This window comes from Coregonus lavaretus (genome assembly GCF_964263955.1).
Source record: "Coregonus lavaretus genome assembly, chromosome: 27".
Classification (NCBI taxonomy): Eukaryota; Metazoa; Chordata; class Actinopteri; order Salmoniformes; family Salmonidae; genus Coregonus; species Coregonus lavaretus.
Window position 1 is genome coordinate 37,759,717 of NC_140014.1, and position 15,304 is coordinate 37,775,020.

At 44.3% G+C, this 15,304-nt stretch overlaps 1 protein-coding gene across 1 annotated transcript in view; it reads left to right on the top strand.

Annotated features, from left to right (window-relative positions):
• The window catches only part of LOC311102693 (nesprin-1-like), a gene marked incomplete at its 5' end in the record, with an annotated part of 148,786 nt that overhangs the window by 58,790 nt on the left and 74,692 nt on the right, over positions 1 to 15,304 (top strand). Inside the window, 18 exon segments of the mRNA XM_084144065.1 lie at positions 44 to 247; positions 485 to 692; positions 928 to 1,040; positions 1,257 to 1,462; positions 1,750 to 2,191; positions 2,538 to 2,710; positions 2,944 to 3,031; positions 3,221 to 3,442; positions 5,341 to 5,505; positions 5,827 to 6,183; positions 9,347 to 9,483; positions 9,770 to 9,947; positions 10,181 to 10,363; positions 10,577 to 10,720; positions 11,229 to 11,384; positions 11,717 to 11,881; positions 12,153 to 12,325; positions 12,555 to 12,708. Coding sequence (XP_084000191.1) covers positions 44 to 247; positions 485 to 692; positions 928 to 1,040; positions 1,257 to 1,462; positions 1,750 to 2,191; positions 2,538 to 2,710; positions 2,944 to 3,031; positions 3,221 to 3,442; positions 5,341 to 5,505; positions 5,827 to 6,183; positions 9,347 to 9,483; positions 9,770 to 9,947; positions 10,181 to 10,363; positions 10,577 to 10,720; positions 11,229 to 11,384; positions 11,717 to 11,881; positions 12,153 to 12,325; positions 12,555 to 12,708 — 3,468 coding nt within the window.

Here is a 15,304-nt window from a genome sequence, read left to right on the forward strand (position 1 = left end):
ACTTCGGAAGGAGCTAATCAATATTCTGTGTGTTTTATGTCAGGTGCTGGAGGCAGACCTGAGGAAAAAGCTGAGCCAGGTGCAGAAGCTGTGTGAGCAGGCCTGGGGAAACCTCAGGGACTTCAGCTCCCAGAGGAAGCAGTTAGAGGACTACATTACCCAGATGTCTGATTGGCTGAAGAGCACAGAGCAGTCCCTGACGAGCTCACCGATTGGCTCTGACCCAGAGGACATCTGCAGAGTCAAGGTAGCTAGACATTGAATTGAAACAGGTTTTACCTGAGAACTTACTTGACTTAGTCCTCTTGGCCCTCTTGGGAGCATAGGGCATCCACCATGGCATTCCACCTCACTCTTTTCTGAACAAGGCCTTTTCCCTCTTCCCGACTATACTAAGTTCTTGTTCTGAGAGCTCACACGTGTTATTCTGTATATTATTATTGCTGTATGTGTTGAATTCTTATGTGTGTGAATTGCATGACAGGACATCCAGAAGGACCTTCAGAACCAGCAAGGCAGCATAGATTCCACCAGGGAGAGCCTGAACACTCTGTGTCGGAAGTACCCCTGTGAGGAGCTGGCTGGCCTGGGTAGTGCCCTCACTGACCTCATCAAGGGCTATGAGTCTGTCAACCAGCTATCTTCCAGGACCCTGGCCTCCCTGCAACTAGGCCTGCAAAAACACTTCAACGGTGGGGATGGCTGGTTCCTAAGAGGGGTTGTAACAGGATATAATAGGGGTGTAGGTGTTAATACCTTCAAGACAAGTTTATTGTACACTATTCGGTTGTCTTTTATTCTTTATTTGTTCTATGGTAGTCTAATTTGGGCTAGTAGTCTAGTCTATTCTACACTACTCCGAGACCATGACAGTGACGATATATAATTAATAAGATGATGATGATATCTGTCTCTCTTGTTCTGTAGACCTGGTTCGGGAGTTCCACAGCTGGCTGTCTGGGGAGAGGGAGGTAGTGAAGGAGTGTTCTGACCTATCAGGAGACACTAGCATTGTGGAGCGCAAACTCCAGAAGCTAAAGGTACAGTACAAACATAGCATAGAACCCATACAAACTAGAACCCTCAAATATACTATTAATCCTCAATCGCTTAGGGTCGGTTTCTTGGACGCAGATTAAGTCTAGTCCTGGACTAAAAACTATTTAAATGGATGTTTTCCATTGAGTCTGCTTTTTTTGTCCAGGATTTAATGTTATTTAAGTGTTGCCCTTGACATGTGACCTCCTATCCTTTAGGGGGCACTGGAGCGTGTGGAGGATGGGGAGGTGTGTCTGACTCAGGTGTGTGAGGAAGGGGAGAAGCTCCTGCTCCACCTCCCTAAGGCCAGCGCTGGCCAGGTGCAGCAGCACCTCTCCTCCATCCAGCAGGACTGGGACCTCTACGTTGAGCAGTGTAGACTCAACCAGCAGGCCCTGGTGGACAGCACTGCACAACTCAACGGGTAAAATATACTTGGGATGGATCTCAATAATAAAAAGAGACTTCCTCTCCTCCTCTCCTTTCTTTCATCTTCACTTATCCAGGCCTATCCAGGTGTTGCTCTTTGCTATCCAGATCTTTCACATCAGTACAGATGGGGGGAGGGGGGAGACTAAGATAATTTTGAATTTTGAGCTTTATAATATTGAGATGCACCCTTGGAGCCCAGGAGTGGGCCTCAGGAATACAGTCATAGATGTGTATGAGTCCCAGACTGTGACATGGTGATATAATATCTCTGTCTGTCAGGTTTGAGGGGCATCTGAAGAGGCTGAGGCAGTGGCTGGAACACATGGAGCAGAGGCTGACCTCAGCGCTGCCTGAGGAGAAACACAGGGGTCCTGAGAAGGCAACACTGGACCGGGTGGAGGAATACCACCAGGAAGTGCTCAAAGAGATGGACTCGTTTGAGCGACTGTGTCAGGAGTCACAGGTCTTGAATGAAGGTGGACGGGGCGACGGTTGTGAGACTCGGGTGGCTGCAGGCCTGCAGTCTCAGCACCAGGCTCTGCTGCGGAGGGTGAGGGAGAGGCTGAGGTGCTGCCAGGTAAACCTACAGGAACAGGATAGCTTTAAGGAGACCCTGCAAAGCACCTGGTCCTGGTTAAACGGGATGAAGGAACGACTGGGGACCCTCAACAGTACTCTGGGGAACAAGGAGATGCTGGAGAAGAGACTGGGGCTCGTACAGGTCAGTAGAATCAAGAATTGGTGTGCTCAACTCAATAGTCCTTGAATAAAAGTATTTGGGTGCAGGGTTGGAAAGTCATATCAACTGGAAAATAACATTTCTTGTACAGGTTTGACAAAATGACCATCATTGACTCTGGACCAAAGTAATGCCCTATATAGGGAGTAGAGTGCCATTTCAGATTGGCCCGAAGATAGACACCTTACTTTGGTCTTTTGCAATATGGATGCTTGAAGGTCAATGTTTCAATGAGCAAATGTTGTCCATGGTTGATGAACAAGTCTTCGAATAAACTAAAATAAAGTTTGATTTGATTTGTTTTGATCTTCCTTCCTGTGTGTTCCAGGACATCCTGCTGATGAAGGGTGAGGGCGAGGTGAAGCTGAACATGACGGTAGGGAAGGGCGAGCTGGTTCTGAAGCACAACAGTGTGGAGGGACAGGAGGCCATCTGCTCCCAGCTACAGAACCTGAAGGACGCCTGGGCCAACATGCTCATGACCTCCATGAGCTGTCATAGGTACTAATTTATATACTGTTGTATTTTCAAGATCTATCTATCTATCTATCTATCTATCTATCTATCTATCTATCTATCTATCTATCTATCTATCTATCTATCTATCTATCTATCTATCTATCTATCTATCTATCTATCTATCTATCTATCTATCTATCTATCTATCTATCTATCTATCTATCTATCTATCTCCTCTGTTTATGTTTAATCTCTACGTGTGTATCCTCCCTCAGTCGTCTGGAATGGACGGTAGCCCAGTGGAGTAGCTACCAGGAGAGTAAGGGGCAGCTGCAGCAGTGGATGGAGTCTGTGGAGCAGGAGGTGAGATTCAGCTGAACGCACTAGACTTTTCTTACTAACACTGATTTAGCATATATGGGCTATTTTGAAGGTTTCACTTGATTGATTGTGATATATGGTGGTTTTACCTTCCTTATTTGAATGCACTGATTGTAAGTCGCTCTGGATAAGAACATTCGCTAGATGACTAAAATGTATATGTAAATGTAGGTGGGTCTGGCCCTGGCCCAACAACCAGGCCTGAAGGAGAAGGCCTTTCTCCTGGAGCGTCTCAGAGCCCTCCAGGCTGACGTGGAGGCCCATGCAGCACCACTGGCCAGGCTGACAGAGAAGGCTGCAGAGCTGCATGAGAAGACAGGTGACCAGGCCTTTGGACCAGAGCAGAGAATGGAACTCAATGCACACTTCGCTGACATTACCGCTGTCGTCAAGGTAATCAAGCCCTGCTCCTAGAGGATGACAGTTAAATACAGTTGAAGTCGGAAGTTTACATTCACCTTAGCCAAATACATTTAAACTCAGTTTCTCACAATTCCTGACATTTAATCCTAGTAAAAAATTCCCTGTCTTAGGTCAGTTAGGATCACTACTTTATTTTAAGAATGTGAAATGTCAGAATAATTATAGAGAGAATGATTTATTTCAGCTTTTATTTCTTTCATCACATTCCCAGTGGGTCAGAAGTGTACATACACTCTATTAGTCTTTGGTAGCGTTGCCTTTAAATTGTTTAACTTGGGTCAAGTGTTTCGGGTAGCCTTCTACAAGCTTCCCACAATAAGTTGGGTGAATTTTGGCCCATTCCTCCTGACAGAGCTGGTGTAACTGAGTCAGGTTTGTACGCTTCCTTGCTCGCACACGCTTTTTCAGTTCTGCCCACAAATGTTCTATAGGATTGAGGTCAGGTCTTTGTGATGGCCACTCCAATACCTTGACTTTGTTGTCCTTAAGCCATTTGCCACAACTTTGGAAGTATGCTTGGGGTCATTGTCCATTTGGAAGACCCATTTGCGACCAAGCTTTAACTTCCTGACTGATGTCTTGAGATGTTGCTTCAATATATCCACATACTTTTCCTTCCTCATGATGCCATCTATTTTGTGAAGTGCACCAATCCCTCCTGCAGCAAAGCACCCCCACAGCATGATGCTGCCACCCCCGTGCTTCACGGTTGGGATGGTTTCTTCGGCTTGCAAGCCTTCCCCTTTTTCCTCCAAACATAACAATGGTCATTATGGCCAAACAGTTCTATTTTTGTTTCATCAGACCAGAGGACATTTCTCCAAAAAGTACGATCTTTGTCCCCATGTGCAGTTGCAAACCGTAGTCTGGCTTTTTTATGGTGGTTTTGGAGCAGTGGCTTCTTCCTTGCTGAGCGGCCTTTCAGGTTATGTCGATATAGGACTCATTTTACTGTGGATATAGATACTTTTGTACCTGTTTCCTCCAGCATCTTCACAAGGTCCTTTGCTGTTGTTCTGGGATTGATTTGCACTTTTCGCACCAAAGTACGTTAATCTCTAGGAGACAGAACGCGTCTCCTTCCTGAGCGGTATGACGGCTGTGTGGTCCCATGGTGTTTATACTTGCGTACTATTGTTTGTACAGATGAACATGGTACCTTCAGGCATTTGGAAATTGCTCCCAAGGATGAACCAGACTTGTGGAGGTCTACAATATTTTTTCTGAGGTCTTGGCTGATTTATTTTGATTTTCCTATGATGTCAAGCAAAGAGGCACTGAGTTTGAAGGTAGGCCTTGAAATACATCCACAGGTACACCTCCAATTGACTCAAATTATGTCAATTAGCCTATCAGAACTTTCTAAAGCCATGACATCATTTTCTGGAATTTTCCAAGCTGTTTAAAGTCACAGTCAACTTAGTGTATGTAAACTTCTGACCCACTGGAATTGTGATACAGTGAATTATAAGTTAAATAATCTGTCTGTAAACAATTGTTGGAAGAATTACTTGTGTCATGCACAAAGTAGATGTCCTAACCGACTTGCCAAAACTATAGTTTGTTAACAAGACATTTGTGGAGTGGTTGAAAAACAAGTTTTAATGACTCCAACCTAAGTGTATGTAAACTTCCAACTTCAACTGTACATGCGTCTCTCCTTTGCATAAGAACATTAAGTCTAAGTCTGACGATAATGGTTTTGTAGAAACCATGTTCTGTTTGTGTTATTAGCCGTAATCCATCTAGTTTGGTTGTTGAAACAGACTTTGTTAATGCATCTAGAAAATATCCTTACAGTCCTTGTTCACAGTGTACTCTATGGGCAAACAGCCTAACCCAGTATCTGTATGCTGTCCATCCCCCAGGGTAAGGTTCAGGCCATGGAGAACATTGTGACAGAGCATGAGCACTACCTGGAAGCTGTGAGGGACTTCAATGATTGGCTGGCCTCTGCCAAGGAGGAGCTCCAGCGCTGGTCGGACCTTTCAGGAGACTCCACCTCTGTAAAGAGGAAGCTCGCCAAAGTTCAGGTGAGGATGTTCAAGCATCACATACAGTATCTTAATGTCCATCACCCTCTTGTTGACACATCGTAGGGAAGCTTATTATAGTTGAGTCCAATGCTACGTTTTAAAAGTAATCATTATAGATGAGAAAATAAGAAGATAAATGTACTCTCTTGTCTGTGTTTAGCCTGTATAGGACATCAGAATGACGAATGGAGAGTAGTCAGTTAGCTAATAACAGTCGTAGCCAGTTAGCTAACAACAGTTGACGTAGTCCGCAGTAACAGTAACAGTATCAGTTGAATGTTTCCTGTTCCATATTCCATGTTCCATGTTCAACTCCAGGAGCTGATAGACTCCAGGCAGCGTGGCCGAGAGTGTCTGAGCCGGGTGCAGCGTTGTGGGGCTGCAACGAGGGACCACACAGGCTCCGGGGGCTCCGAGGCAGTGGAGAGGGAGGAGGCAGCCCTGATGTCTGCCTGGGAGCAGTGGGAGCGCAGGGCACTGCAGAACAGGGCAGGCCTGGAGACTGCTCTCTCTCAGATCGCCAGTTCTGAACAGGAGTTTAACTGCTTGGCTGCTCAGCTGGAGATGGACCTGCAGGAGTTTAGCAGTCAGCTACAGGAGTGGAGACACAGGCTCTCTCAGGCAGAGGGTAAAAACAGTGGGGAGGAGACTGTGCAGGGCTGGCAGATCGCAAAGGTAAAGCTAATTTGTAGGTGTTCTTACTGTTTAAAGGTTCAATGCTGCCTTTTTATCTCAATATGAAATCATACGGATCCATCCCGCGAGGGGGTCCAATCTGGCCTGTGGGGGGTTTGATTAAAAAAAATTGGGTGAGGAAACAAACTCAATATACTTTAAATGACAACAAAAAAAAAATGCCGTAAGGAACTATTCATACCCCTTGACTTATTCCACATTTTGTTGTGTTAATGCCTGAATTCAAAATTGATTAAATTGATCTACACACAATACCCCATAATGACAAAGTGAAAACATGTTTTCAGACATTTTTGCAAATGTATTGAAAATTAAATACATATTTTTATTTTATATTTTTAAACAAACATTTACATAGGTATTCACACCCCTGACTCAATACGTGTTAGAATCACTTTTAGCAGCGATTACAGCGGTGAGTCTGTCTCTTAAGCCCCGTTTCCACTGGCACTTAAAATTAGGGCCAAATTCTAGCTGGCTTGAATGGAATTCTCAAATTCAAGCTGGGTCAAGGGAAACCCGGGCCAGCGCAGCCCAGTTTCACAACTGGTGCCAGCTCGATTAGAATGCAGGCTGGTGACACCGTTACTATGCAACCACCAGCTGATCACTGCTGGATGCTGGTGCCATGTTTAGCTAGCTCGTCTGGGCTTGTTGCTGTTAGCTAGCGCATGGACAAGTAATACTGCAGTAGTCAGACCTGACACGAATTACCACCGTATCCTTCATTCATTTTTGCACAATAAACTTTTATGAGAACAGTCAGCCCATCATTTCTCATTTCTGGAGGCAGTGGAAACGCAATTCGAGCCAGTCCACCAAGGCCAGCCCAACCCAGGTTGACTTCTAAGTGCCAATGGAAACGGGGCTTATGAGCTTTGCACACCTGGATTGTACAATATTTGCACATGATTTGCAAATTCTTCAAGCTCTCTCAAGTTGGTTGTAGACAGCCATTTTCAAGTCTTGCCATAGATTTTCAAGCCGATTTAAGACAAAATTGTAACTAGGCCACTCAGGAACATTCAATGTTGTCTTGGTAAGCAACTCCAGTGTATATTTGGCCTTGTGTTTTAGGTTATTGTCCTGCTGAAAAGTGAATTTGTCTACCAGTGTCTGTTGGAAAGCAGACTGAAACAGGTTTTCCTCTAGGATTTTGGTGTGCTTAGCTCTATTCCGTTTTTTATCCTAAAAAACTCCCTAGTCCAGGCCGATGACAAGCATACCCATAACATGATGCAGTCACCACCATGCTTGAAAATATGAAGAGTGGTACTCAGTGATGTGTTGTGTTGGATTTGCCCCAAACATAACACTTTGTATTCAGGACATAAAGTACATTTCTTTGCCATATTTTTTGCCGTTCTGCTTTAGTGCCTTGTTGCAAACAGGATGCATTTTTGTTGAATATTTGTATTCTGTTCATGCTTCGTTCTTTTCATTCTGTCATTTAGGTTAGTATTGTGGAATAACTACAATGTTGTTGAACCATCCTCAGTTTTCTCCAATAACAGCCATTATACTGTAACTGTTTTTAAGTCACCGTTGGCCTCATAGTGAAATCCCTGAGCGGTTTCCTTCCTCTCCGGCAACTGAGTTAGGAAGGACACCTGTATCTTTGTAGTGACTGCGTGTATTGATACACCATCCAAAGTGTAATTAATAATTTCACCATGCTCAAAGGGATATTCAACGTCTGCTTTTTACATTTTTACCCATCTATCGATAGGTGCCCTTCTTTGCGAGGCATTGGAAAACCTCCCTGGTCTTTGTGGTTGAATCTGTGTTTGAAATTCACTGCTCGACTGAGGGACTTTTACAGATTATTGTATGTGTGGGTACAGACATGAGGTAGTCATTACAAATCATGTTAAACACTATTATTGTAAACAGAGTGAGTCCATGCAACTTATTGTGTGACTTGTTAAGCACATTTTTACTCCTGAACTTATTTAGGCTTGCCATTAAAAAGGGGTTGAATACTCAAGACATTTCAGCGTTTCATTTTTAATTCATTTGTAAGAAATTCTAAAAACATAATTCCACTTAGACATTATGGGATATTGTGTGTAGGCCAGTGACCCAAAATATCAATTGAATCCATTTTAAATTCAGGCTGTAACACTACAAAATGTGGAAAAAGTCAAGGGGTGTGAATCCTTTCTGAAGGCGCTGTATTCATACAGGTTCTTGACTGTCCAGCTCGCTAATAATCACTAGACCGTCAGGGAGTAAATTCCAAAAACTATGGATAGAGTATTTTTTTTGCAAATACAGTATAACCAATTTTCAGTGCAGCCCTCCGGACTTCGTTTTCACAATTTCACAGTGTTATTCCAATCTCATAATGTGAAAATATACACTGAGTATACAGAACATTAAGGACACCTTCCTAATATTGAGTTGCGGTCCCCCCTTTTGCCCTCAGAATAACCTAAATTCATCGGGGCTTTGACTCTACAAGGTGTCGAAAGCGTTCCACAGGGATGCTGGCCCATATTGACTCCAATGCTTCACATAGTTGTGTCAAGTTGTCTGGATGTCCTTTGGGTGGTGGACCATTCTTGATACACACAGGAAACGGTTGAACGTGAAAAACCCAGCAGCGTTGCAGTTCTTGACACAAACCGGTGCGCCTGGTACCTACTACCATACCCGTTCAAAGGCACTTCAATATTTTGTCTTGCCTATTCACCCTCTGAATGGCACACATCCACAATCCATGTCTCAATTGTCTCAAGGCTTAAAAATCCTTCTTTAACCTGTCTCCTCCCCTTCATATATACTGATTGAAGTGGATTTAACAAGAGACATCAATAAGGGATCATAGATTTCACCTGGACTCACCTGGCCTGTCTATGCCATGGAAAGAACAGGTGTCCTTAATGTTTTGTACACTCAGTGTATATAAGACAATGGAAAATCACATTTTTGATTGGACTGGTCCTTTTAGTATTGCTGCAATGCCAAAACGAAATGTAACATTAAAGGAAGGCTTTGATCCGTAATACTTATGATGACTGTTGACTTTTCAAAGTGAAAGTTAGAAATGCCAAAATCACCATATCTTCGGGGGTACATTCACAATTCTCCATTCCCTCTCCTCTAAAGCATATTCTCATTGTGTGTGTGTGTCACCCAGGACACTCTGGAGGGTCTAGTCCAAGTGGAGCCCATGACAGACAGACTGAAGTCCCAGCTCAACGGTCTGTTGCGGTTCTCCAAGGACCTGGGTACTCAGTCAGAGAGAGTGTCCTCCCTTATCAAGGAGTACAACAGGTAAGTCATTCAGCAGCATGATGGAGGGGTCTTACTATACCTGACATTCAAATAATTTGTTTAAATAGTTTTTGGAATGTGTATATCATGCTATTCTGTAGAAAAGCCATTACATACGCTATGGGCCCGATTCCAAGTTGAGATCAGTAAATGTGTAAATTATTTACTTATGTCAATGAGAGCCAAAATGTAAGTGAAGTATGCAGAATCAGATCTCATGTCAGAATACCACCCGGTAGGTGCTGTGTACAAGTCCTATTATTTGTTCCTCTCTTCTCCCTCCTAGGCTGAGCCTGCAGGCCTCCAGAGAATGCCAAAGCAAAGAGAAGCTTCTGGAGCAGCGGTTCCGTGCTGCTTTCCGAGAGTTCCAGCAGTGGCTGGTCAATGCCAAAATCAACACAGCCAAGTGTTTTGATGTGCCTCAGAACCTCAGCGAGGCCTCCTCCAGCCTGCAGAAGATACAGGTACACTAAGGCCAAGTTTCCCTGGACACAAATCAAGCCTAGTCCATCAGGTTCAATTGATGACCTCCATGAGTTCTTCAATGGAGATTCTCTAGTAAAAGCACTTCTAATCTTTGTCTAGGAAATATTTTGTCCTTAAGCACATTTGGCCTCGCAAGCACATTTGATTGCAGTGGACATTCTGTTTTAAAGAATGCATCGTATCTCTTGGCCATTCTGTCTCCACCCCCAAGGAGTTCCTGAGTGACAGGGAGCAGGGCCACTCCAAACTGAATGGTGTGGTGCTAAGTGGTGAGCTGGTGGTCAGTATCGCTGCCAAGGACAGAGTAGACGCTGTCCAGGCCAAAATGAGCAGTGCCAGAGAAGACTGGAAGACTCTGATGTCCAACCTGCACCAGAGGGAGACTGCCCTACAGGTAATCAATTTATGTACAGCACAGCGTGTAAATCCTTTCGGGTGAGAATATGTCATCTATTCAGTTTGTATAAAATAAAATAATCTCACACTCATTGTACTTTAGTGTGTCTTGAGAGCAAGCATTTTGCCATTTTATCAATTTGTGTGGTGCTGAAACCTCTGTTTTGAATTGTGTATCAGAAGGTGTGTGTGTTTCACTCCTATGTTTCAGAACCTCCAGTCTCAGATGAAGGACTTTGAGGCGAGTGTGGAGCCTCTTCAGGAGTGGCTGAACGGGTCAGAGGTTGCTGTACAGGAGAGCAGCACACGACTCCATGACCTCACAGCCAAAAAGCAGGAGTTGCACAAGCTGCAGGTATACGTGGCCTGTCAAATCATGAAGAGCTATCCTCATAACTGTCCCATCATCCCACCAGGCTCCAGCACCACCGTTATAGAAGCTCACCATTTCAGCTTAGTCACAGCGAATCACTGATGGAGTTCTGCATCGCACTGCCAAAGCTTATCATAACTGCTTACTGCTCATTTCTTCCCTGCTATCTACCTATCTATTTTCAAATGCTTCTGCTGTATGTGTGTTCAATGCGGAGTAAATAGTAACTGTTTAAAGGGTTGACACTTGACAGCCCTGTTCAATGTTTTCAAATGCTTGTATCAAACATCTTTGTCTGCTGTGTTCATTCACCTTCATTCGATTGCCATGTCTTGACAGTATTTCATGTTCATAACATTGACCAAATCTGCTTCTTCTTCCATGTCATTATAACCCTGGTCTCTAAGTGTCTATGTTAACTTGGCTAACTGTCTCTGTGTGTTGGCTTGCATGCCTCTGTCTCTGTGATAACCTGCTTGTGCCCTTGCAGTCTGTGCTCGAGGAGTTAGCCTCTCAAGAGGTTCAGCTGATCAGGCTCAAAGAGAAGGCCCAGCTACTGTGGGACGGACACGCGGCCAGAAAGGGCTTTGTCCACCGTGTCTCGCAGCTCTCTGCTCAGTACCTAGCTCTAACCAACCTGACCAAGGTAACTAACGTCTGCCTGCCCGCCTGTCCACCTGCAAGAGGGCAGGCAGGAGAAACTAGACTGGGTTTGTCTGGAGTCACCTCTCTGGTAAAAATTACGTATATAATCAATGAATTTCCAATTTTATAGCTGAAAAATGAAATACTGTAACCAAGAGCGTAAACTTACAAAATTACTACTGCTCTTCTTTTCTTCCATACTGAATTTTAGCCCTTTGGCATTTGCATACACAAACCCCAGGTTCACTTTAAGTTGAATTTGTCATGAGTGTGCACATGAATGAACACACAGAGACCGACCTATGACATGTGCTATGCTTTGTGGTTCTATAGGAGAAGAGTTCCCGTATCGACCGTATCGTCACTGAGCACCAGCTGTTCTCCCAGGGGCTGAAGGAGCTGCAGAACTGGGTGGCCGACACCAGCCACATGCTGCAGACCTACTGCACTCCCACAGCAGACAAAAATGTCCTGGACAGCAGAATGATCAAGCTGGAGGTACAGTACGACCACCTCTGACCTACATCAAGCTAAGATAAACTAAGCTAAGCTAAACTAAACTAAGTAAACTAAACTAAACTAAGTAAACTAAACTAAGCTAAGTTTTTACTAGCTAAAATCAACTAAACTAAACTAAACTCGGACTTGGATTACAGAGTACAGTTTCAAATCTCCAGTATGTTACGGGTAGCTAAGTTAGCATTGCTACTGCCTTCCAGATGCCTGAACTCATTTTGTAATACATGTATTGACTCTTGATGTGTCTCAGGCGTTGCTGACGGCACGTCAGGAGAAGGAGATCCAGCTGAAGATGCTGGTCACCAGGGGAGAGTCTGTCCAGAGGAACACCTCAGTAGAGGGTATACCAGTAGTCCGCAAGCACATCCAGGACCTCAAAGGCTCCTGGGACGCCCTGCTTTCGGCATCCATCCAATGCAAAAGGTTAGCTTATCTTTCTCATGTCCTGAAAGATTAGAATGCCTTAGTAGAATACTTACTGGGTTATGATAACATCTGATCAAATTGAATATTTGTTTTTACTATGAACATTCTAAACACAACTGGCAACTTAAGAATGTTGGTCAATGTTGAGTCAGTGTACAAGTGCCTTTAGTGGCGATCAGCTAACTGTGTGATATATTTATGTGTTCTACACTGTATTCCCTCACAGCCAGTTGGAGGGAGCCCTCTCCCAGTGGACCAGCTACCAGGAGGACGTGCGTCAGTTTGTGGGCTGGGTGGAGCGTGTTGAGGAGAGCCTGGACCCAACAGACAAACAATGCTCTGAGATGAGAGACAAAACTGCCAACCTGGGCAAAGCCAAGGTACCCACGGTCATCTACACTGAGTATAGAAAACATTAGGAACACCTTCCTAATATTGAGTTGCATAATGTCTGGTGCCGGTGCAAATAATAATGGTGAAAGAGGACATCCCTGTCATATGCCTCTGCCTTGTGAAACATTTTGATAAAGTGACATTGGTAATGATTGGTCACAAAGTGCTTCTCAAACATATTTTGTTTTATCAAGAGATGTTACCCTAACCCTGTCTCATGCCATGGTTGTTTCAGCTTTAATAACGGTGAAAGAGGACATTCTTTCCGGGTATTTAGTATTTAAAATTTTTATTTTAGGGAGTAGATCAGCTTTAATATTTCAGTTAGATTGTAACTTCCATCAATGTAATTGTCTGCATCACTTCCAATCACCCATATGTTTTTTCTCTCGCAAATATATATATATATATATACACTGCTCAAAAAAATAAAGGGAACACTTAAACAACACAATGTAACTCCAAGTCAATCAAACTGTCCACTTAGGAAGCAACACTGATTGACAATAAATTTCACATGCTGTTGTGCAAATGGAATAGACAACAGGTGGAAATTATAGGCAATTAGCAAGACACCCCCAATAAAGGACTGGTTTTGCAGGTGGTGACCACAGACCACTTCTCAGTTCCTATGCTTCCTGGCTGATGTTTTGGTCACTTTTGAATGCTGGCGGTGCTTTCACTCTAGTGGTAGCATGAGATGGAGTCTACAACCCACACAAGTGGCTCAGGTAGTGCAGCTCATCCAGGATGGCACATCAATGCGAGCTGTGGCAAGAAGGTTTGCTGTGTCTGTCAGCGTAGTGTCCAGAGCATGGAGGCGCTACCAGGAGACAGGCCAGTACATCAGGAGACGTGGAGGAGGCCGTAGGAGGGCAACAACCCAGCAGCAGGACTGCTACCTCCGCCTTTGTGCAAGGAGGAGCAGGAGGAGCACTGCCAGAGCCCTGCAAAATGACCTCCAGCAGGCCACAAATGTGCATGTGTCTGCTCAAACGGTCAGAAACAGACTCCATGAGGGTGGTGTGAGGGCCCGACGTCCACAGGTGGGGGTTGTGCTTACAGCCCAACACCATGCAGGACGTTTGGCATTTGCCAGAGAACACCAAGATTGGCAAATTCGCCACTGGCGCCCTGTGCTCTTCACAGATGAAAGCAGGTTCACACTGAGCACATGCGACAGACGTGACAGAGTCTGGAGACGCCGTGGAGAACATTCTGCTGCCTGCCTCCAGCATGACCGGTTTGGCGGTGGGTCAGTCATGGTGTGGGGTGGCATTTCTTTGGGGGGCCGCACAGCCCTCCATGTGCTTGCCAGAGGTAGCCTGACTGCCATTAGGTACTGAGATGAGATCCTCAGACCCCTTGTGAGACCATATGCTGGTGCGGTTGGCCCTGGGTTCCTCCTAATGCAAGACAATGCTAGACCTCATGTGGCTGGAGTGTGTCAGCAGTTCCTGCAAGAGGAAGGCATTGATGCTATGGACTGGCCCGCCCGTTCCCCAGACCTGAATCCAATTGAGCACATCTAGGACATCATGTCTCGCTCCATCCACCAACGCCACGTTGCACCACAGACTGTCCAGGAGTTGGCGGATGCTTTAGTCCAGGTCTGGGAGGAGATCCCTCAGGAGACCATCCGCCACCTCATCAGGAGCATGCCCAGGCGTTGTAGGGAGGTCATACAGGCACGTGGAGGCCACACACACTACTGAGCCTCATTTTGACTTGTTTTAAGGACATTACATCAAAGTTGGATCAGCCTGTAGTGTGGTTTTCCACTTTAATTTTGAGGGTGACTCCAAATCCAGACCTCCATGGGTTGATAAATTTGATTTCCATTGATAATTTTTGTGTGATTTTGTTGTCAGCACATTCAACTATGTAAAGAAAAAAGTATTTAATAAGATTATTTCATTCATTCAGATCTAGGATGTGTTATTTTAGTGTTCCCTTTATTTCTTTGAGCAGTGTATATATACACATATACATATACACATATATACATATACACACATACACACACACATATATATACATACATACATACATACATACATACATCCATACACACACATATCCTTATTAAAATTATATTTCCCTTCATTACTTTCCAACCCCACCACCCCTTCCCCAATTGGAGTAAACTAGTGAACAACAACGCTTAGGCCTCTACTTCCAGCCCATACATACTATAAACATTTTATGGACACAGTCAAATTCTCCAATAATTATATTTTGTTTGTTTTTACTCCTGAACTTCCTCCGATCATTTTCATGTCCATCTGGTTTGCTTCTATATGCCATATTTTTCTAACTGTGCTTTCACAAAAGCTCTCAACCTATACCCTATATACTTATTATGGACACTGTCACGATCGTTCACGGAAGATACGGACCAAGGCACAGCATGATAAACATACATTTTATTAAGTACTTAACTCACGACAAAACAACAAACAAACGATACGTGAAGTCATAGGTTACACAAAACAAACCTTAACGGAACAAGATCCCACACTGACTAGTGCCAAACAGGCTGCCTAAGTATGGTCCCCAATCAGAGACAACGAGATACAGCTG